General features: G+C 33.5%; 3 protein-coding genes across 10 annotated transcripts in view; 1 reads left to right on the top strand and 2 right to left on the bottom strand.

The window, feature by feature from the left end:
- The window catches only part of LOC111054622 (gastrula zinc finger protein XlCGF57.1), a 721,792-nt gene that overhangs the window by 464,220 nt on the left and 234,119 nt on the right, over positions 1 to 23,453 (top strand). The window lies entirely within an intron of this gene.
- The window catches only part of LOC111060042 (gastrula zinc finger protein XlCGF57.1-like), a 410,286-nt gene that overhangs the window by 317,786 nt on the left and 69,047 nt on the right, over positions 1 to 23,453 (bottom strand). The gene's annotated exons all lie outside the window — the stretch shown is intronic.
- Positions 1 to 23,453, bottom strand: part of LOC111056039 — a gene marked incomplete in the record, with an annotated part of 49,506 nt that overhangs the window by 24,791 nt on the left and 1,262 nt on the right. Inside the window, 5 exon segments of the mRNA XM_039440932.1 lie at positions 11 to 245; positions 2,151 to 2,346; positions 2,759 to 2,927; positions 3,333 to 3,512; positions 10,696 to 10,908. Coding sequence (XP_039296866.1) covers positions 11 to 245; positions 2,151 to 2,346; positions 2,759 to 2,927; positions 3,333 to 3,512; positions 10,696 to 10,908 — 993 coding nt within the window.

The raw sequence follows: 23,453 nt of genomic DNA, 5'->3' as shown, positions 1-23,453 counted from the left end.
TCTCGAAGTTTAGTTGAACTCCCATCACAACTTGATGTTTTGAGATCGCCTTTGTCTGGACTCTTCATCAATCCATTTTCAGGGAATACTTTTTGGTCGCCATCTTTGAACATTTTCTGCGCCATTTCTGGAGACTGGAGAGTATTGGGAAGTTTCAAATTGAAGGGAAATAACGCTTGAAGTATGTTGTTCATGTAGTTTGTCCCCAAAATTGAATGAGTCACTTCGTGGCATTTCATTAGAATCTGAAAACAAATCGGAAAAAAATGAGATTAGTATTTCTGAGCAGTTGTGGAGGTGACAATGTAAGTTAGTTATTCATACTAGAATATAATTCTGATTATCATAACTGAGACTAGACTATATTCATACAAGACTAGAATATAAATACAAATATGAATCTGAGTACCCTTTTGAATTATTTTCAGCTGTGAATAACAATAGTGAGTAGGTTTTTGATTTTGTATTAAAATTTTTCAAATAAGTGCAATATTTCTAAAGTTTTTAATTTATTGTGATACATTCTGTGATTCATTTAGAGTATAAAATCAACCTTCAAAATTTAAAATTTTAAATCATCATTCCTGGACCGAAAATCAAGTGACGAAGCAGTGTGTGATTACATAACCTTATCTTTTCGACAACATTAACATTTTATCAACATTTTTGGAGAGAAATAGTACAGGCTCCTCCTGTCCTAGCTTTTCCTCCAATGTCATAATTATTGTATTATGATTATGGTATTTTATACAATAGATGGATAAATCAAATAAATAAATAAATATTTTTGTGACAAAATAATTTAAAAGAGTTCTCAGATCCATATTTTTATTTATATTAAAATTAGCCACAAAGAAAAATGACAAGTCATATGGTTTGACAATATCTATAGTGAGGTCCACGTTATAATGGCAGTGTTTGATTAGCAATGGTATTGCTATCCTTGTCTACCATTCGACAAAGCAGATGGCGCTATCTATTTCTCGCTTTGCTCTGTTGCCAGATCGTCTATTAACAATGTAAGAATAAAAATTAACGAAATATTTCATCTCGATTATGAAAATTCTTTATGACATTATTGGAAAATATAATTTCTTGCTTAATAAAATAATATCGGTGCACCGAGCTTTGCTCGTTATCATTTTATTTATTGATAAACAGAACACAATTTTTCAAACTGCTTGGGGAAGGACTAACAGGCATAGCGAAAAACTGTTTCTTCCCCGAATTTCGATTTATACACTATAAATGGTCCAAAAAGTAGGTTATGTTCCATACACTTGAATTCAAGTCCAATTTTCAGTCCAAATATTTGAAAATAGAAAAGTTCTAATTTAGATTGTTTACAAAAAAATTGATTTTAAAAAATAGCACTCACTAATCACTTAAAAGTGTAAAATAATAATTAACTTTGAATATTATGATATACCATGTCGTGTCAACAAATCAGATTATTTTGATTGAGTCTATTAAAATTTCTAGATTTCTCGCGAGATACGGTAAGCTGATTGATTACACAGCTGATCTCCCACACAGGCACATGAATCTTCTGTTATCAACAGATGACAAAATTATCATCTGTTTGTCCAAGCATGAATAATTATTATCCTTTTCATGTCCTTCAGCGAGTTTTCCCAGGGATGAGACCTGGTGCAATCGAATTTTTATATCATGAACCTACTATGTTCCAAATTTCGTGAAAATCGTTAGAGCCGTTTTGGAGGCCCATTGGACATAAATAACCATAAATAAATATAAATATAAATATATATACAGAAATTGCTCGCTTTATATAATAGGATAATTGATTATTAATAAACGAGAATGAACAGTTAATATTACATCAATAATCAATCGTTTATAATAATCAATTATATTTTATTATTGAAAAATTATATTTCCACATAGTTAAAGAACGATCTGGCAACAGAGCAAAGCGAGAAAGAGATAGCGCTATCCGCTTTGTTGGATAATAGACAAGGATAGCAATACCATTGCTAATCATACACTGCCATTATAACGAGGACCTCACTATAGAACTAATATTTTCCAAACACCAGACCTAAGCCAGCAAGGTTTCCCGGCATTAATTCATTCATTCTTAGAATGCCAAAAATGTGAGACAGACCGTGAATCGAACCCAATCTCACCTCAGACAGTTTGGTCTCCAACAGTACCACTTGATCGAATAAGCTGCTGTCACCAGGCTGACTGATCGGTCGTAAGAAATCCAACATTTCTTTCAAAAGAGACTGAAGCTTTGAAATTCTGTGTATGGGCAGCAGAGATCTCTCTATTTGGAAATAGGAACTGAAGAGTAGGCGACAGAATTCAAAGTCTTTTCTCCTGAAAAGAGATACAAATAGAAATATAATAAGGCTAAGTTTATTCAAAGAATTGAATCGAAATTCTAGTTCAAACCATAAGTTGAATTAATTGGAAAACATTAATAGTAGTTGATAAAAGAAACAATAGGAGAAGGGAGTGGCAGTAGTAACGGGGAGTGGGAGAGGAAGAAGAGGATGAAGAAGAAGAAGGAGAAGAAGAAGAAGGAGAGGGAGAAGAATGAGAAGAAGATATAAGAAGAAACATGGGAAATCACTACGCTACGTTTGTTCAAAAAGAGAAAAGTAAGAAACATAGACAATAAATAATATTTATCAAAAAACAAAGATATGAAAAAGAACCAGTAGAACAAGAAAGATAAAGAAAAAGGAGAAGAAAAGTAATATTATAATATTCAGATTGTTATACTCACATTTTCTGTTTGAATAGACCACGGAGCTCCCCAATGTTCTCGCAATATACCAATAAATAGGATACAAATTTATCGTTCAGTGTATCATCCATGGCTTGTATTAATCCTTGAAGGTCATTGTGAGATATAGACGTCACTTTCTCCTCTATGGTGTGTGCGTTACACTTCACTATAGAACAGAAAAAATGGAAAAAATTTCAGAGTCTGTAGAACAGGAAAAATGGAAAACTTTATTTCAGAGCGACTTGAGTTGCGTAGTACCGTGCATTTTCAATGAAAGTGAGGTTATGTTTAATGAAAGTGAAGTTCTATCATTTTAGATAAGACATTAATAAGAAATAGATAAGAAAATATATTCATAATAATTATTATAAAAATTTGTTACATGCAAATTAGTGGCGGATTAGATCTTATATTTTTAATATTTGGAAGCACATGCTGCGTCGAGAAGAGACTAGAGTCGCTGTCTCTTCTTGAATTGAGTCACGTAAGTGTGAGTTGAGCCTTATAGATTATAGATTTCACAATTCCTATTGTATCTTCAAAATCTGGAAATATTTCAATTTTGACTCACGTTTCTGTAGGTTTTTGGTGATACACTGTCTGTTAAATCTGGGTATAGCATGACGCCACCTTAAAACTTCTTTGGCTTGTATACAAAGGACATCAAACTCTTGAATATAACTTTGTTCATTTTCTATGATTTTTAACTTCAATCCCATCATATCGTCCTCTGTATTGGTTGATGGACAATCTGAAAATAAATATGAACAATATAAAATTAATTTGAAATAAAAAATTGAGTAATAAATCTTGAAAATTTTTGTCCTATAGTATGTTGGTTGAAAGAAAATTTGAAAATGATCAACAATATTAAAAAAAGTCGTATGGCTTTTGTTGGTGGGGAGTCCCTTTGCGGGAAGGTCCCACCGCCTGAATATATAATTTAAGTCGTCAATGGGCCTTACGACTGTCATACTTCAGCCGGGACCGACAGTCAAATGTGCTCGGGAGTGATCTGGTTAAGAAACTTTTGTTGATAAAAAAATTAATCAACAATATAAAATCAATTTATAATATATATTCTTTATTGATTCATACAATAAGTACATCATCAAAATGATACGGAGAGAAAGAATAAGGTAACCTTGTGCTATTCCTCTCCCAAATTTAGATAAGGTCACACATAGTCCGAAATAGGTGAAGACTTGTAGTTGTTCACAAAATGTTCAGTCCTTAATTATTTTTACAATGTAGATTTTTAAATTTAGATGCTTCAAAATCAAACATAGAAGAAATATTTCACATAATTATCACTAAAATAGGAAATATTCACATCACGAAATAAATTTGCAGGACCAAAAGACAAACTTGGGAAATTTGAGTGATCAATTTCGAAACAAATTAACTGCTAGGAGAAATGTGTTGGAAATTCACTTTATAAAGTCATTGGAAATAAATGATAGAATGGTGGAGTTGCCAATTCTCAATTTATTTCAAAATACAAATTATATCAAGGGGAAGAAGAAGGGAAAAGAGGTCGGGAAAAAAGAGGAGGAGGAGGAGGTGAATGAGGAGGAGGAGGAGGAGGTGAATGAGGAAGAGGATGATGATGAGGAGGAGGAGGAGGATAAGGTGGAGAAAAATGAGGAGGAGGAGTAGAAGGAGGAGGAGAAGGAGGAAAGTAGTACAACATTTGTATGAAAATAAAAACAGTTAACATTCCTATCCTATGACAGTTACTGTTATTGAGAAAACAAGATAAAAACAACAATAAATTCCATTATTTTTAAGAATGTACTTGACGTATTATCTGGATATGAATAACGGATAAACCAGAATAATTACTGTGATAAGACTTTATCCATCTTCAATATTATTGTCAAATTTATTGATGTTCGCAGGGGGTAAAGTTTAGTGGGTGTGTGACAACAATAGAATCATAATCGACTCTGATTGGTTGATTGATTGATTGATTGAGTACTTCATTTATGTAGATTACAATATATACTGGCTTATACACTTATATACAATAGCTTACAATACAGCAAAATTATAGATGAATTTACATAATATAGACTAAGAAAATAATCATTGAACTGTATATGATATGTAAAAGCAATTTGTAATATAATAACTATAGATAATAATTATATTGTTATGCATCTACATAAATTGGCGGAGCTTTGGACATATCAATGTTCATTCTTCGGAAAGAATATTAAAAATATCCTCCCCACTAACTCTCTATCAAAATTGAGAGAATGGAATGAAAATATTTGAAAATAAGAATTAGGCTCACTTCGCTCGCTCATGTCTCACATTACCTTATCCACCGCCAAGTATAGGAGATGCATTCCAATCATTCATCCTATAGTGAGTTGCACGTTATAATGGCAGTGGAGAAAGATTAGAGAACAACGTTGCCGATCCTCTGTCTTGTCAATGCCTTCTATAGACGGTAGCTGATACAGGTTTATTGATGTTATATTGACTGTTCATTCTCGTTTAAAGTAATCACTTGTATTTTATTAAGCAAGAAATTATATTTTCCAATAATGAATTTTCATGATTAAGATGAAATATTTTGTTTATTAATTCTACATTGTTAAACGACGATCTGGCAACAGAGCAAAGCGAGCAAGGGATAGCGCTATCCGCTTTTTTGAATGATAGACAAGAATAGCAATACCATTGCTAATCAAACACTGCCATTATAACGTGGACCTCACTATAGTAAATCTAATCTCAATTGTTGAATCTCATCGATAACTAACAGGTAACCCGGGCTCCGCAACGGTCAAATCAAAAACTTGACAAAATTTAAACTTGTCATATACTAAGATCTTAAAGAATTTTAAATACTGTAGGCCTATAACCATCCTCGGTTACTCAAGAATCTGTATCGAAAAGTTTGTGTTAATGAGTTGAATAGTTGAGACGTGAAGATGCGTCATTCGTGAATTTCCTATCCACTACGTGTATAAGCCCTTCATTATATTATACATTTAGATTTATTATAGATTTATCTAGGAGAGACGATCACATAATTATAATCTTAGTGGGAAGGCCAGAATTTCAAAGCTTTCCAAGGGACAGCATGTAACTAGGGACACTTATAAGAGAAAAAGTCTTCCCATTAATACAAAACTGAAAAACTACAAAGCAGTTTTAAGACCGCAATCAATGTATTGCAGTGAAACTCTTTTCAATATTGACGGAAATGGAATTAAAGAAACTCAATTCTCAATTCTTTATTGTCAGAATTTAACAATGCAACAAATCAAGGTTAATAAATCAACACTCATTACAAGAAAATAAAATAAAATTAACTACCGAGAACTAAAAACTAAAACTTTTTTCACACTCCACCAGCAAAAAGAAAAGTCTTTGACCGCTGGTGGGAGACGCAAAAACTATTAGAAGAGTTGAAAGACGGATTCTTAGAACCTGCATAAACAAAAAAATGTACAGTTAAATCTTTCTCAACACCTCCAAATAACGGACATCTCTCAATAATGGACAAATTTTTATTCCGCGCCATTTCTCCATAAGAGGGATATACATGATTATCTCTAATTAGCGGACTCTCTCAATAACGGACACTTAAAAGGGACAAATTTGTGAAATAACGGACACCAAAAGGTGGTTTTGTAGAGCTAGGACAAATACATGATTATCTCTAAATAGCGGACTCTCTCAATAATGATTAACGGACACTTCAAAGGGACAAATATGTGAAATAACGGACAACAAAAGGTAGTTTTTTAGAGCTAGGACAAAAAAAAATCCTCTTTTTGGCACATTGATTCGTGAAAAAGCTTTAGAAATAGCCCAACAGTTAGTTGTTAATGCTTGAGAAAGCATCGTCAGGATGGTTAGAAAAATTTCGAATCCGACATGAAATCTCATATAAAGCTGTTTATGGAGAGATCGATTCTGTTGATGGAAACATTGTTCTAGAGTGGAAAAGAAAACTAGAAGATTTATGTGAAGGCTTTGAACAAGAGAACATTTTTTCAACTGTGATGAGACTAGTCTATTTTTTAGAGCTTTACCGGACAAAACTATGTGTTTGACAGGTGAAAATTGTAGCGGGGGGAAAATTTCAAAGGAAATCAAATCAAATCAAATCAAATTGGTTTTTATTATCATGATTTCAGGGTACAAATATTCATATCATACAACAACGTTACATCTTCTGCAACCAAACAATCATAAATAAAACTTACAGTTGAACTAAAAAATTAATCATTATAACTAAATCAAACTGCTATATATCGTAACTACAGAAAATACAACATTATATTTTAAAGAACTTAATGAAAACTCTCCACAAAGGCAAAGCCTGTGTGTGGAAGAGGGTCTTGGCGATGATTGGCTAACGTCGGACTGTCCCCATACTTGCATCTATCACATTCTTTGGGTAAACCAGGTATCAGATATCAGAAAACATGTGAAGTTTCAAGGATTTTGAGTATAAAAGATGTAAACATTTAGAGTTAAATTTGGACTATCATTACACGACATTTGCTTTATTTATACAATGAATGAATTATCACTTCTATATTTGTCCTCCCGATCTCCTTCAACCAATCATTAACATTCTTTTTTATAAATATATTTGGATTTACCTCCGGTATTTCGTAGATTTCTATACAGAGTGTGTGCTATATAATAAGTATTTGTAGTGGAATGAGTTTTGACTAGCCTTGGAACTTGGATTCCTATTGCTTCTGACGAATGATTAACATTTCTGTTGACTGTCAACATGAATTTGAAGAGCCATTTATTTCAGGGAAAGCTGCCAAACCAAGATGTTTCAAGGGGGTTGACATAAACCAATTGAATGTTCAATGGCATTCTAATAAATGAGCCTGGACGACTAGAGACCTAATGACCGAGTTTCCATTCAATTTTGATAGAAAAATGAAGAGGAAAAATAATAGAGGGGTGTGTTAAATTTCTCGTATTTATATAATTTAGTAAATTAGTATAATTTGAGTAAATTATATACTATATGAAAATTTATCGAGATTAAATATTTTGGTTCTTCGTAATACTTCTACATACAGTCCACAGACGATTTAGCGATGGTGTGAAATTGGTAAAGGATAGAGCTATCTGCTGTGTCTAATGACAGACAAGGATAGAAAACCAATGATAATCAGATAATGACTTTATAACCTAAAACTCACAAAGTGCCGTTTGCACAGTGTCAGTTAAAACTAAATTCAATTTTGAACTGAATTAAATCTATGTCAAGTCTCGTTCATTATAATGTAACTACATTTAGGGCTGGATTCTGACCTCGGGATTTAGATAAGCTCTAGACTTTTAACAGAGTCAGAAAATTAGCTTTCCGGAACGGGGCGTAGTCGTAGTCATTGTCATAGTCACGTTCAAATTGAATATCGAAAAACTAGAACTTTGAACACAAAATAAAATAAAGAGAAAATAGTGTAAAGTTTCAGTTATATTGAATTACTAGCTGGCCCAGCGAACTTCGTACCGCCAAATAGTTTAATGCATCTTATGACAAACTTCCTGAGGAGGCGCGATGCGGCATTTTATTTATATAGATAATTTTCCAACTGCTAAATGAATGATTTACCAAAAATCAATTAATTCTGAACACCGAAGACAGCACAATTATTCGAAACAAAGCAATGTCTTTAGTGCATGTAAGTCTTTAACCTGAGGCCGCACTGCTGGATGGTTACACACAGAACAGTCATTTTGTTTTTAGACGGGGCGCTAAGAATAAAATACATGGGCGTTTATGGAGCAGCACACATGACGCAATGATTATAACAGCTGATTTTTATTTCTGTGTGTGGCCAGCTCACAAATCTTCTCCCATAAGGATTACATGTAAACTTTGAAGGACCGTATAGATCAGCTGATAGTTGCAGTGATAGTAGTTTTAATTTTTCTGCTCAAAATTTTCAAGTTTATTTCATATTATTGAAACTTTCGGATTGTTTAGTGTTATTTCCGGCTCTTATCAACCCTTCGAAATTCAAAATTCATCAGTATCTCGAATACTATTCTCTGAGTGTTAATCTTTGGTGAAAACAGAAATTTTAAACTTAACCTCACTTTGGACTATTTATGTGCCAAAATCAAGGAATTGAAGAAGTTTTGGGCAATTGCCTGTTTCTCTCCAAATATCGTGTTTTGACTGTTCTAATAAATAAATAAATAATGAAAGAGTCCTGAAGTCGGATTATAAATTTGATAGCCATAAACCTGGTCCTGAACATAGCGAACACAACTAAAAAATCATCAAATTTGATGCGCACACAAAAAAGTTATTGAAAGTCAAAATTTGAGGCTCGATTTTTATTTATATAAATTTAGGAATGTTTCATTTCCTCAAGGAAAAACATTTCCAATTACAGAAATGAGAAGATAAGGATTTATTTTGCTGCAACTATTTACTGCGACTACGCCCCGTTTTGGAAAGCCAATTTTCTGACTCCAGCTGTTTAAAATCTAGAACTTAGCGAAATCTCGAGCTCGGAGACCGGCCCTAGGAGTTTGAGCCAGTAACTGATCAAATTGAGTTTAAGCTTTGACTCTGGAAACGGCTCTAAGTGAGATTTTTCTCTAAGAGTTTTCTTTCATCTTTCTTATCACTATTTCTGTGATATGTAACCTATAATGTTTTCTCTCAAATTGTTAAAAATATTATGAAAATGTTGAATCTATATATATAAAAGCGAAATGGCACTCACTCACTGACTGACTCACTCCTCACTTTCACTCACTCACTCACATCACTCACTCACTCGCATAACTAAAAATCTACCGGACCAAAAACGTTCAATTTGGTAGGTATGTTCAGTTGGCCCTTTAGAGGCGCACTAAGAATCTTTTGGCGATATTTTAACTCTAAGGGTGGTTTTTAAGGGTTTAAAGTTCGTCTTTTAGCATGTATATTCTTCTTATTCCAATATCTTAAATTAAATTGAAATGTCCATACCATATGTTAATATGAACTATAATCTAGAGAGAGTACCTCTTCGAAGTTGAGTTGACTTTGTTAGGTTGGCACCAAGTTGAAGATTTAAATGCATTTATCGCGGAAAAATTGATTGGGCACTACTACTTCAATCCTGGAAATATATTACTAGCCGTCAGGCTCACTTCGCTCGCCATATCCGTTTAGCCAGACGTTTAGTCTGGACCCCCGACTGAATGTCCTAACATATGATAAAAATGCTCAAATGGAAAATGCAGGCGAGCGAAGCGAGCCTGCTGATCTCATTCTTGGACGATCCAGTCGGGGGTCCAGGGGGCAGAGCCCCCTGGCTAGACGGATATGGCGAGCGAAGCGAGCCTGACGGCTTTTTCTATATAATCAATAATTTAAAGGAAAGAACTGGCTTATACACGTACGGGATTGGAAATTCAAGAATGACGCATCATCACGTCTCAACTACTCAACTGATTAACTTGAAATTTCGCACAATGATTCTTAATTTACCGAGGATAGATTTAGGCGTATTTTCAGTTCTTCAAGATCTCAGCAGGTAGAGTTTGTCATATAGATTCCTAATTCACCGAGGATGGATATAGGACTATTTTCCGTTCTGCAAGATTCCACTCGGTCAAGTTTTCAGTTTGTCAAGTTTTTAATGAGACACTTGTGGAGCACGAGCAACTTGCTGCAGTGAGGTCCACGTTATAATGGCAATGGATAGAGATGGAAGAACAGCTTTGCCTATTATCTGCCTTAATTAATTATATTTCTACATCGTCAAAAACAGATTTGGCTTCGTTGTGGACCTGGAAAAGGATAATACTACCTGCTTTGTCGAACGATAGATAAGGATAGCAAAATCAAAGTTTATCAAATACTGTCACTATAACGTGGACCTCACTATAGTTGCAAATAAATAAGTGGATAAATAAATAATAAATACGCTCACCGAAAGCATCCTCATTGTTGATATGCCATGTAGTCTCAATGTTCGCCATTCTAGTATTATGATCTTCGGAGGTCGGTTCACATTTATCGAGTAATTTGTTCCATTTTCTGGTGGCTTTCTGTTTTTTTCTCCTTTGTCTCTCCTCCTCTCTATTGGCGTCCTTTTCTATCATATCGAGGAATCGGTTGCCTCCAATTTTTGTCAGTTCTATTTCTGTGATTTAATAAGAAATTGAAATTGAAATTTTATTTGCCCAATAATATTTCAGACATTTCTACAATCACAAAATAATAACAGTAATAAAGTTCACAAAAGTACAACATTTTTGAAGTCTACAGTATAATAAAATTACCAAAATTAGGTTAAAAGAACAAAAGAGAATTTTATTGTGAGAAAATTGCAATAGAAACTATCTGGATGACGGATGAAAGGAATATTATATTTTTTTAGAGAATGGTAATAATGATATTCGTAAGAAGTAGACGAAGAAGAAGGCTGAGAAGAAAAAGAGGAAAGAGGAGGACGAGAAGTAGGAGATGAATAAAAAGAAGTAGAAGAAGAAGATGATGAAGAAGAAGAAGAATAAAAAGAAGATGATGATAAAAAAGAAGAGATGATGATGAAGAAGATTATGATGATGATGAAGAATTGATTTCAATAATGTCATCGTCATCACCATCATTCATTATAGGTGTTGAAAAAATTCTTTACAACTTAGTATTTAATTGCATTGCTATAGTGTATCTATCTTTTTTAGTTTTACTAATTTTTTAGTCATTAATTATAACTAAATTACTTCCGCAGTCAAATATTTGTTTTTCTTCCTATAATATTAACATTAATTTATATCAAATTTTCAATCTGTATTTTTTCTCAAATTAATTTAGTTTAATAGTTTATAAATTTTAAATTCAGAGAATTATGCCAGGCCCTCACAAACACAGGCTTAAGCCTACATGTGAGTCTCTCATAATGTAAGGGTATATATAAATGTACTGTAACTGTACTGTATTATTTGTAAAATGCGAGAATAAATTGATTTGATTTGAATAATAGAATATTTAAAGCATAAATGAGCAACTAATATTACATCAGATATACCAGTATCAGATATCTTCTATGTAGAAGGCACTAGCAAGGTAGAGAATCGACAACGCTGTTTTCCTATCCTTCTTCACTGCTATTATAACGTGGACCTAACTAGGTAAGTTAGAGTAGTTCAATTTTAAACATAGTTCAACTAAAGAGAAGATCTATTTCTTTTGGTATAATTTTCAATCAAAATTTGGGAATTAAATATAGAATAGTGGGCTATGATCCTGTTTTTCCGTTGCCAATTATTTTATGATTAAGGCCCGGTTGCATAAAAGCCGGTTAAATTTTAACCGTGATTAATTTCACAAGAGCCATTCAGAAGAGGGTTTTTGAAAAGGCGGCTTCTCTGATTGGTTCTCGTGGAATTAATCACAATTAAAAGTTAACAGGCTTTTGTGCAACCAGCACAATGTGTTTTTATCTCTGTTCAGAAATTCAGTGAATAAATAAACTTTATACTTCGATCATGACGAACAAAATAGTTAATATGGTAAATTTTGGTTGAACAATTGAAAATTGAATTAATTGGAGTGAATAATTGACCGAACGAAGTGAGGTCTAAGATTCAAGTCGACGGTTTAGCATTTCTCTTGTTTATTATATGTTGCGCATTTACGACGCAACGCGGTAATAGATTTTCATTGAATTTGACAGGTATGTTCCTTTTTTAATTGCGCGTCGACGAATATACAAGGTTTTTGGAAATTTTGAAAAATTTCAAGGATAATATATAAAAAGGAAAAGGAGCCGCCTTCATACGCCAATATTAGAGTAAAAATCAGACTATAGAATTATTCATCACTAGCCGTCAGCTCGCTTCGCTCGCCATATCCGTCTAGCCAGGGGCTCCGCCCCTGGACCCCCGACTGGATCGCCCAGAGATGAGATCAGCAGGCTCGCTTCGCTCGCCTGTAATTTTCATTTGAGCATTTTATCATATGTTAGGACAATCCAGTCGGGGGTCCAGACTAAACGTCTGGCTAAACGGATATGGCGAGCGAAGCGAGTCTGACGGCTTGTAATATAATATTCCCAGGATTGAAGTAGCAGTGCCGAATCAATTTTTTCGCGATGAATGCATTTAAATCTTCAACTTGATGCCAACCTAACAAAGTCAACTCAACTTAATGCTAACCTGACAAAATTATTAATTTAGTTGCCAGTTAACAACTGTTTCGAAGAGGTACTCTATCTAGATTATAGTTCTATAGTAACATATGATATGGAAATTTCAATACCTATTATAATTAAGAGATTTGGAGAAGAAGAATATACATGCTAAAAGACAACTTTAAACCCTTAAAAACAACCTTAGAGTTAAATATTGCCAAAGATTTCTTAGTGCGCCTCTAAAGGGCCAACTGAACATACCTACCAAATTTGAACGTTTTTGGTCCGGTAGATTTTTAGTTCTGCGAGTGAGTGAGTGAGTGAGTGAGTGAGTGAGTCAGTCAGTGAGTGAGTGCCATTTCGCTTTTATATATATAGATAAATCAGCTGACAAGTGATTAGACAGATGTGTGGATAAGCCAGTCTATTGCAATATTTCTATAAGGTCTATAGTTTCAATCAGGTACTTGTGGATGAGAATACTGCGTGAGGTCTACTGTTCACAGAACTACTAGTAATTATTATGGTGAAGTAATGATCAGCTGTGCTTTTAGAATTAAGTTTGTTTTCCGGTAATTCTTCAAAATTATATTTTTTATTTGTGAATATATCCTATTTTAGTTATAATAATGTGAAATATTTTCATCTTCCCTACCTTTTCTACAGCTTCCAAATTTGAAGAGATTTTCAATGTATTGTCGGAGAGGATTGTAGAATTTATAAATAATGTTTTAGCAGGAAAAAACACTTTTCAGCAAACAATCTATGAACATCCAGTAGGGTATTATTAAAAAATAAATTGATAAATTTTGACTTATCACTTTGACGTACGGTAGGCCTATACAAACCCCTCGTAATCAAGTTTTGAAGTTAGTATTTCAACGAAAATAATCTCTCTATTTACAGTATTAACACACCATAATATGACACTTTTATAATTTTTAAAGTTTTCAGATATTCTAACAGAAATAAACTCTTCAATATGTACTAAAACACTTGATACAACTTTTTGGATACTAATATATTTTATCGATAATAAACTCCCTTTGTACAGGTTACTAACACAGTATATAAATAATATTGAAGCTGTGTTGTTGTCTGTTCTATAAACAAATTGTGAATGATAAAAACTGAGAGGGGAATTTCTCTTTCAAGTTATCAATGACTCCAATACGCAATTATTATGATTAGACAAACAGATGACATAGTTATCTCTATCTCTCAAGTGATGATCAAATTCCTTATCTTATTCTTATTTTCCCTTTTCGTTTCTTCTTCTTCTTCCTCTTCCTCCTCCACCTTCTCCTATTCCTCCCCCACCTCCTACTCCGTCTTCCGCCTACTCCTCCTCCTCCTCCTCCTCCTCCTCCTCCTCCTCCTCCTCCTCATTCATCTTCTTCTTCTTATACTTCGATTTCTGAAGTAACTATTTTCTTTGTTTGGATTCTATAACTGCGTGATAGCTGTTGGCTGCTATGTGTAGATAAACTCACTTGAAAATATTTATCAATAATTTATTCAATCACGAGATGTGTGTGACTCATACTGACTTTCTCAATAACCATTTTTCGGAATTCGGTATCATAAAAATATTTGAATGAATTATTAGCTTAGTTGATTAATTATTACAATAAATTATTGGAAAGATATTGATGATTAAATTCTTGAACTGTAACCAAATCAGACGAAGAAGAAGAAGAATAAAGCCAGCTGAGCTTTAGTGTTTACAAGTTTGTGTTTCTTCAATGGTTCCAAATTTTCTTAAATAACTCAACATTATTTGTTACAAGTGGTAATTGAATCAATCAAACAAGTGGAATATTTGTAATCAATTTATTAATTCAAGCCATCTAAATTCAAAATTATAGTTTTCATGTTTATTTTGGACTAGAATTTTGTGAAAATTGTACTCGTGAAATTCTAACCTCATCTTGGACTGTGTCACCTAAAAATTTGGAAGAAAAATAGCACAAGGACTACCTTATTATTTTATCTACCAATGTTATTACATTAGTCACTATGTATTGCAAATAAATAAATAAAATAAATGAGAAGAATAAGAAGAGGAAGAAGAAGAAATAGAAGAAGAAGAAGAAGAAGAAGAAGAAGAAGAAGAAGAAGAAGAGAAGAGAAGAAGAAGAGAAGAAGAAGAAGAGAAGAGAAGAAGAAGAGAAGAAGAGAAGAAGAAGAAGAAGAAGAAGAAGAAGAAGAAGAAGAAGAAGAGAAGAAGAAGAAGAAGAAAGAAGAGAAGAAGAAGAAGAATAAGAAGAAGAAGAAGAAGAAATAGAAGAAGAAGAAGAAGAAGAAGAAGAAGAAAAGAAGAGAAGAAGAGAGAAGAAGAAGAAGAAGAAGAAGAAGAAGAGAAAAGAAGAAGAAGAAGAGAAGAAGAAGAAGAAGAAGAAGAAGAAGAAGAAGAAGAAGAAGAAAGAAGAAGAAGAAGAAGAAGAAGAAGAAGAAGAAGAGAAGAAGAAGAAAGAAGAAGAAGAAAAGAAGAGAAGAGAAGAAGAAGAAGAGAGAAGAAGAAGAAAGAAGAAGAAAGAAGAAGAAGAAGAAGAGAAGAAGAGAAGAAGAAGAAGAAGAAGAAGAAGAACAAGAAGAAGAAGAAGAAGAATAAAGCCAGCTGAGCTTTAGTGTTTACAAGTTTGTGTTTCTTCAATGGTTCCAAATTTTCTTAAATAACTCAACATTATTTGTTACAAGTGGTAATTGAATCAATCAAACAAGTGGAATATTTGTAATCAATTTATTAATTCAAGCCATCTAAATTCAAAATTTATAGTTTTCATGTTTATTTTGGACTAGAATTTTGTGAAAATTGTACTCGTGAAATTCTAACCTCATCTTGGACTGTGTCACCTAAAAATTTGGAAGAAAAATAGCACAAGGACTACCTTATTATTTTATCTACCAATGTTATTACATTAGTCACTATGTATTGCAAATAAATAAATAAATAAAATAAATGAGAAGAATAAGAAGAAGATCAAGAACAAGAAAAAGAAGAAGAAGAATGAGGAGGACGAGGAGGAGGAGGAGGAGGAGGAGGAGGAGTAGGAGGGAGAGGAAGAAAAGGAAGAGGAGGATGATGAGAAAAATTATATTTATAATGAAAATATGTAGGCTAACAAGGCCATCAAGATAATATAATTATAGCCTAAGAATGTGAAATCAATCGGTAGTAGTTGATTAATAACTGAAGTTAATTATAAACCATTCGTGAAAAATGCTTGATTATTGTGAAAGTCGCGTTGCAACAAAAGCCATTGCGTCGAAATCAGTTGAGTGATAAAAAATATTGTGATAAATTTATGTCGTAAAATGCATTGGATGATGCCCACGTGAAACTTAGGCCCGGTTGCACAAAAGCCGGTTAAATTTTAACCGTCATTAATTTCCCGAGAACCAATCAGAGTAGGTCTTTTTGATAATACGGCTTCTCTGATTGGTTCTCGTGGAATTAATCACTATTAAAATTTAACCAGTTTTTGTGCAACCGTGGTTGAAGTGAGTGAGCGAGTGCATTTGTGTGGGAGTGAGGCAAATTATGACTCAGCTGCTGTTGAACTATTTCAATAATTCAATCAGGTACTTAGTGCCGGTTGCACAAAAGCCGGTTAAATTGATATTAATCATGATTATTTCCAGGAGAACCAATCAGAGAAACCATCTTTTTGAAATGGTCTTCTCTGATTTGGCTCACGTAAAATTAAACAGGATTGAAATTTAACTGACTTTTGAGCAACCGGCTTTTGTGAGAGAGATTTAGCCATTCCACTGGGAATTAATCTCAATCCACTGTGATTAGAGATAGGACCTTTCTGTATAAACTATGAATAAATTTTTGACCGAACGTGGTGAGTTCTATGTTTTAACTCGGATTTTCTTTTGTCTGTATGTAACGCGATTACGGCCAAACGCGTTGATAGAATTCTATGAGATTTGGCAGGAATATTTCTTTTTCAATTGCGCGTCGATGTATACACAAGGTTTTTTGAGATTTTTCTTTTTAAGGATAATATGAAAAGTGGGAGGAATTCCTCCATACTCCGATATCACTATATATATAATCTACTTTGAAGATAGGATTAACCTTAGATTATATAGATGTATGTGTGTTTGATAATGAATTTGAATTTGTTGTGTGTTGAATTAGAATTAGAATATGACGTTGTCTGTAACTATGATCAGTTGAATGGCAATCTATATATATAAAAGCGAAATGGCACTCAATCACTGACTGACTGACTCACTCACTCACTCGCATAACTAAAAATCTACCGGACCAAAAACGTTCAAATTTGGTAGGTATGTTCAGTTGGCCCTTTAGAGGCGCACTAAGAAATCTTTTGGCAATATTTTAACTCTAAGGGTTGTTTTTAAGGGTTTAAAGTTCGTCTTTTAGCATGTATATTCTTCTTCTCCCAATCTCTTAATTATAATTGAAATTTCCATATCATATGTTACTACAGAACTATAATCTAGATAGAGTACCTCTTCGAAACAGTTTTTAACTGACAACTAAATTAATAATTTTGTCAGGTTGGCATTAAGTTGAGTTGACTTTGTTAGGTTGGCACCAAGTTGAAGATTTAAATGCATTTATCGCGGAAAAATTGATTGGGCACTGCTACTTCAATCCTGGGAATATTATATTACTAGCAGTCAGGCTCGCTTCGCTCGCCATATCCGTTTAGCCAGACGTTTAGTGTGGACCCCTCACTGGATCGTCCTAACATATGATAAAAATGCTCAAATGAAAAATGCAGGCGAGCGAAGCGAGCCTGCTGATCTCATTCTTGGACGATCCAGTCGGGGATCCAGGGGGCGGAGCCCCCTGGCTAGACGGATATGGCGAGCGAAGCGAGCCTGACGGCTAGTAAAATTATATTTATTTTATTTGTTTAACCAGACTATAGAATTATTCATAATCAATCAGCTGACAAGTGGATTATTCATTGCATGCATTCCACAGATGTCTGAAGAAGCCGGAAAATTCCTTTTTCAACTGCGCGTCGATGTATATACAAGTTTTTTAAATTTTGCATTTTAAGGCTGTGCAAAGGCTAAAAATAAACTTTCTTCTCGTGATATTTTTTAAAGTTTTTCGATTTGTATATCATCAAGCTATCAAAACGAAAAAGATTTCTCAGGAAAATATTTTTTCCGATCATTACTTTTTGAGATATGAGCGCCTGAAGTTTGAATTTTTGGGACAGAACATTTCAAATTCGGTAAGATATAAATCCATGAGATTTAGAGGATGGATTCTTCATGGTATTGTTGATCTAATAAAACAAAAATTTCCTGAAATATCAATTTTTGAAAAAGTTATTCAATTTACCAAAAATAGCTCAACTAAAAGTTATTCTTGGTTATTTTTAGTAAATTGAATAACTATCTTAAAAATTGATATTTTCAGAAAATTTTCGTTTTACTAGATCAACAATACCATGAAAAATCTCATGGATTTATCTCTTACCGAATTTGAAATGTTCTGTCCTAAAAATTCAAACTTTAAGCGCTCATATCTCAAAAAGTAATGATCAGAAAAAAATGTTTTCCTGAGAAAACTTTTTCATTTTGATAGCTAGATGATATACAAGTCGAAAAACTTTGAAAAATATTACGAGTAGAAAGTTTATTTTTAGACTTTGCACAGCCTTAAGGTATTATGAAAAGAAAATGACTTCCTCCATACTCTGATATCACTATAATAATTATATTATCATTTTCTCTGGAGATAGGATTAACAGACTATAGAATCATTCATAATCAATCAGCTGACAAGTGGATTACACAGATGTTCTGTAAAAGCCGTGTCTATTTCTATAAGGTCTATAGTCAAAGACCTTAGAGAGTTATGCATCTTCAAGGTCTTTGGTTCCAATATTTTGTTTTGCAGTCATGGTATTATAATGCGTGCCCATCAGTATCAATATTCTCACATTTGAAAAAAAAACTAATTTGATAGGTGATTAAAAATAATCAAATGAACTAAATAATGCTGAAGAAATTATAATATTTTTGATTGTAAAAATTAATTTTTATCAGATGGAAAGATTATCACGGAACTGGATGAATTTATATCACAATGGAATACAAATTCAAACATGAACTGAGTTTGTTAACATATGAAACAGGTGACATCAGATACTTGTGGATGAGAAAACTGCGTGAGGTCAACTGTTCACAGAACTACTAAATTTTTTATGGTTTTGTGCTCCAGAGCGAAGCTTGGTTCCCCGATATTGACACATGATTTCGATACAGAATTTCAAGAGAAATGGATGGTGAAAACCGCACATCGACATCGCAAACCGTTCGAAAGTTATTCTTATTCAAAGATATAGACTACTGATAAATCATTTGAACTTCAATCCATACTATAATAAAGTGAAGAACTGGCTTATACAGGTAGGGGATAGGAAATTCACGAATGACGCATCATCACGTCTGAACTACTCAATTCATTAACTTGACATTTTGCATATAGTCTACATTCCCGGAGGATGGTTATAGGCCTTTTTACATTTTTCAAGATTCAGTACATCAAGTTTTCAGTTTATCAAGGTTTTAATTAGACCCTTGCAGAGCATGGGTTACCTGTCCACATTAAAAAGTGTTTGCAGAGTAGGCCTACCGGTACTTGCCACTTTGTTTCCAGTAGATGACGTAATCTAACTGCAGTTAAATTTGATAAAGGTACGATTATGAATCTATGTTTGTAAACAATGCGTAACCTACCACAACATCTAGTTCAAAATCCTCGTAAAATTGACAAAATCTAAACCACGTATTGAGTTGGCGTAATTTACTATTGCATAGTAGTTGATTGAAAATTAGATGATGCAATGGTATTGTCAAAATATGAATGGAATAGAAATCTATTTCATCAGAAAACAATGAAATTAGTAAAAAACAGCGCATTGATGTAATAAAAAATGCGTAGTGAGATCTACTTTAAAATGTCAGCACTGATTGAATGGACGTCATTGATGTGGACATTAGGAGCAATACTGACAGTATGAATAGCATCTCTCATTGATGACGTCATTGATTGTGACTTCACATTGATTTACTGCTTTATTTGGCCAATTTCCGGAAAAATAATTTTCACGTCATATTGAGAGATGTAATTATCTATCTATAATATAATAAGGGAGAGAACTGGCTTATACACGTAGGGGATAGGAGATTCACGAATGACGCATCATCACGTCTCAACTACTCAACTCATTAACTTGACATTTTGCACGTAGATTCTTAATTCACCGAGGATGCTTATAGACTTATTCTAAAATCTTCAAGATCTCAGTAGGTCAAGTTTCCAGATTGTCAAGCTTTTAATTAGATCCTTGTGGAGCACTGGTTACCTGCTAGTCTATAAATAATCTATCTATATAAAAGCGAAATGGCACTCACTCACTGACTGACTCACTCACTCACTCACTCACTCACTCGCAGAACTAGAAATCAACCGAACCAAAAAACGTTCAAATTTGGTAGGTATGTTCAGTTGGCCCTTTAGAGGCGCACTAAGATATCTTTTGGCAATATTTTAACTCTAAGGGTGATTTTTAAGGGTTTAAAGTTCGTCTTTTGGCATGTATATTCTTCTTATTCCAATCTCTTAATATTATAATTGAAAAATGTCCATACCATATGTTAATAAAGAACTATAATCTAGAGAGAGTACCTCTTCGAAACAGTTGTTAACTGATGGTAACTAAATTAATAATTTTGTCACATTGGCATTAAGTTGAGTTGACTTTGTTAGGTTGGCACCAAGTTGAAGATTGAAATGCATTTATCGCGGAAAAATTGACTGGGCACTGCTACTTCAATCAGAGCTATTCCTGGGAATATTATATTACTAGCCGTCAGGCTCGTTTCGCTCGCCATATCCTTTTAGCCAGACGTTTAGTCTGGACCCCCGACTGGATCGTCCAAGCATATGATAAAAATGGTCAAATGAAAAATGCAGGCGAGCGAAGCGATCCTGTTGATCTCATTCAGTGGGCGGAGCCCCCTGGCTAGACGGATATGGCGAGCGAAGCGGGCCTGACGGCTAGTTATATAATAAAGGGAAGAACTGGCTTATACATGTAGCCTACAGGATAGGAAATTCACAAAAGACGCATCATCACGTCTCAACTACTCAACTCATTAACTTGAAATCTTGCATATAGATTCTTAATTAACTGAGGATGGCTATTGGCCTTTATAAAATCATTATAGAATGATAATTATAATAAGATTTCAGTAGGTCAAGCTTTCAGTTTATCAAAGTTTTTATTATAATCTAGCGGGGCACGGGTTACCTGGCAGTCATGAATACATCTATAGTGACCTGTTTCATAAAATTTACAAGTTACAGTCATATTCACTGGTGAATTTCAATAGACTTGTTACTTTTTCTGTATTTATTTTTAGCAAAAATCAGTCCTCTTATATTGTTTATGTCAAAAGCTGTGATCATCTGTGAATTTTCTAGAAAGTATCAGTGACATAGACCTTTCATCCATCACTAGCAGGTAACCCGTGCTCCGCAAGGGTCTATTTTAGAACTTGACAAGTTGCAAACTCAACGTAAAATCGTTTTGAAAAATTGAAAACAGGCCTATAACCATCCTCGGTTAATTAAGAATCTGTATGCAAAATTTCAAGTTAAACAGTTGAGTAGTTGAGACGTGATGATGCGTCATTCGTGAATTTCCTATTCCGTACATGTATAAGCCAATTCTTTTCTTTATTATAATATAGATAATATTTGGTTATTTCCATTATAACCGGTTATCAGTAGTGGAATTCGACAAGATTTTCCAGGGTTCTGATAGGTCGGAAAATAATGCTTTTCCATATTTTGACATTTTCTTTCTAAATTGCATTTTTGGAAGTCAATATTATCACTTTCTAATTATATGATCCAGGGCTGAGGAATATCGAATCACTATGAAAACACATGTTTTTCTGTAAGAGCTGGTTTCCGAGCTCGGGATTTAGCTGAGTTCTAGGCTTTAGACAGATGGAGTCAGAAAATTGGCTTTCCGAAACGGGGCTATTAATCAAGTGCGTACAGATTTACACACCGCATACACGAGCAATTCACCTTTCATCAGCTGATTATAATTATCTGTATTTGTACAGAAACGGTATAATACAAATATAAAAAGCTATATAAAAGGAGCTAGTCAATTTTGTTGTCCAACGAACTTCACCTGTAGAACGGTTCCAAGAATAAGTGTTCAAAATTTGAAGCTGATTGATCAACTCTCTCTAAAGTTATTGTAGAACTTACAAACAGACGGAAAACGACTTTGGCCACCAGAAAGTTAAAAGTGAGATCTCGCTAACGCTCGTTCAATAAGTAGTATGAGTTCAAAAATGAGAGTTTATTCTATGATTTGAAAAATTATATTACTTCACAGACTGATAACATATTGGAAAAATTTCATCTGTCTTTTCCTGTTATTATAACCAGATTGTTTTAAAATTCATAAGATATGACTAATAGTATGCTCCTATGACGTATGATAATTATATACAATGCATCTTGTTCATACTGTAATTAACATCTAGTAGCGTACATAAAAATAACTAACATTCTTCAACAATTTATCATTCTGTGATTACCGTACTTGATTAATTCTCGGATGATCGTTTGGAAAATGTAATCTACATCGTTTGACTCTAAGGGCCGTTTGCACAATCAAAGCTCAAACTGAATATAATCAGCTGGTGGCTTAAACTCAAAATGAAACAAATTATAACAAACGAGGCTTGATACGGATTGAATCCAGTTTAAAATGAAATCAAGTTTAAACTGTAACTGTGCAAATGGCCCTAAGTGATCATGGATCATCATAGGAGAACAAAAAAAAAAACTTCTAAAGAGTTTCAGATTGAGAACCTTTGCATGGCATAAAGCATAATATTATAAACTAATTAAAACTAGGAAATAGTATGAATAACGGAAAGGAATACAAATTATTTCACAAGTAAAAAAGAAGGGAATAAATGGAAAAATGGGAAATATATTTGAAAAAAAACACATTTTAGAAGATAACAGAAGATCGAATTAACAAAATTGTATGTTTGTTACACTTAGTAGTACAACTCTAACATTTGAAGTATTTTGTTCAAGTAATATATTCAGAAAGATCAGTTAGACTATATGGTCCACGTTATAATGTCAGTGTTTGATTAGCAATGGTATTGCTATCCTTGTCTATCATCCGACAAAACGGATAGCGCTATCTCTTTCTCGCTTTGCTCTTTTGCCATTATTGAATCATTGTTGGAAGTATTAGAACGCTAATCGTTGCTCTACACATTTCTTCACATGTTTACTGTGACCAGTAATGGTTTCTCATATATTGACATTTCTTATACAGGTGTAAACAAAAATGTGTACGACTTAAATCCTTTTCATCAAAGTATTTATGACTTAACCCTTTATGATCTTGATTTGAGTTGACTTTTGTATCATTCTTATCAATACCTTATCCCCTCTTGAAGTGGATAAGTTGAATTATATAATTTATATCAATACC

The sequence above is a fragment of the Nilaparvata lugens genome, chromosome 14 (genome assembly GCF_014356525.2).
Source record: "Nilaparvata lugens isolate BPH chromosome 14, ASM1435652v1, whole genome shotgun sequence".
NCBI lineage: Eukaryota > Metazoa > Arthropoda > Insecta > Hemiptera > Delphacidae > Nilaparvata > Nilaparvata lugens.
This window is presented reverse-complemented; position numbering and strand designations above follow the sequence as displayed.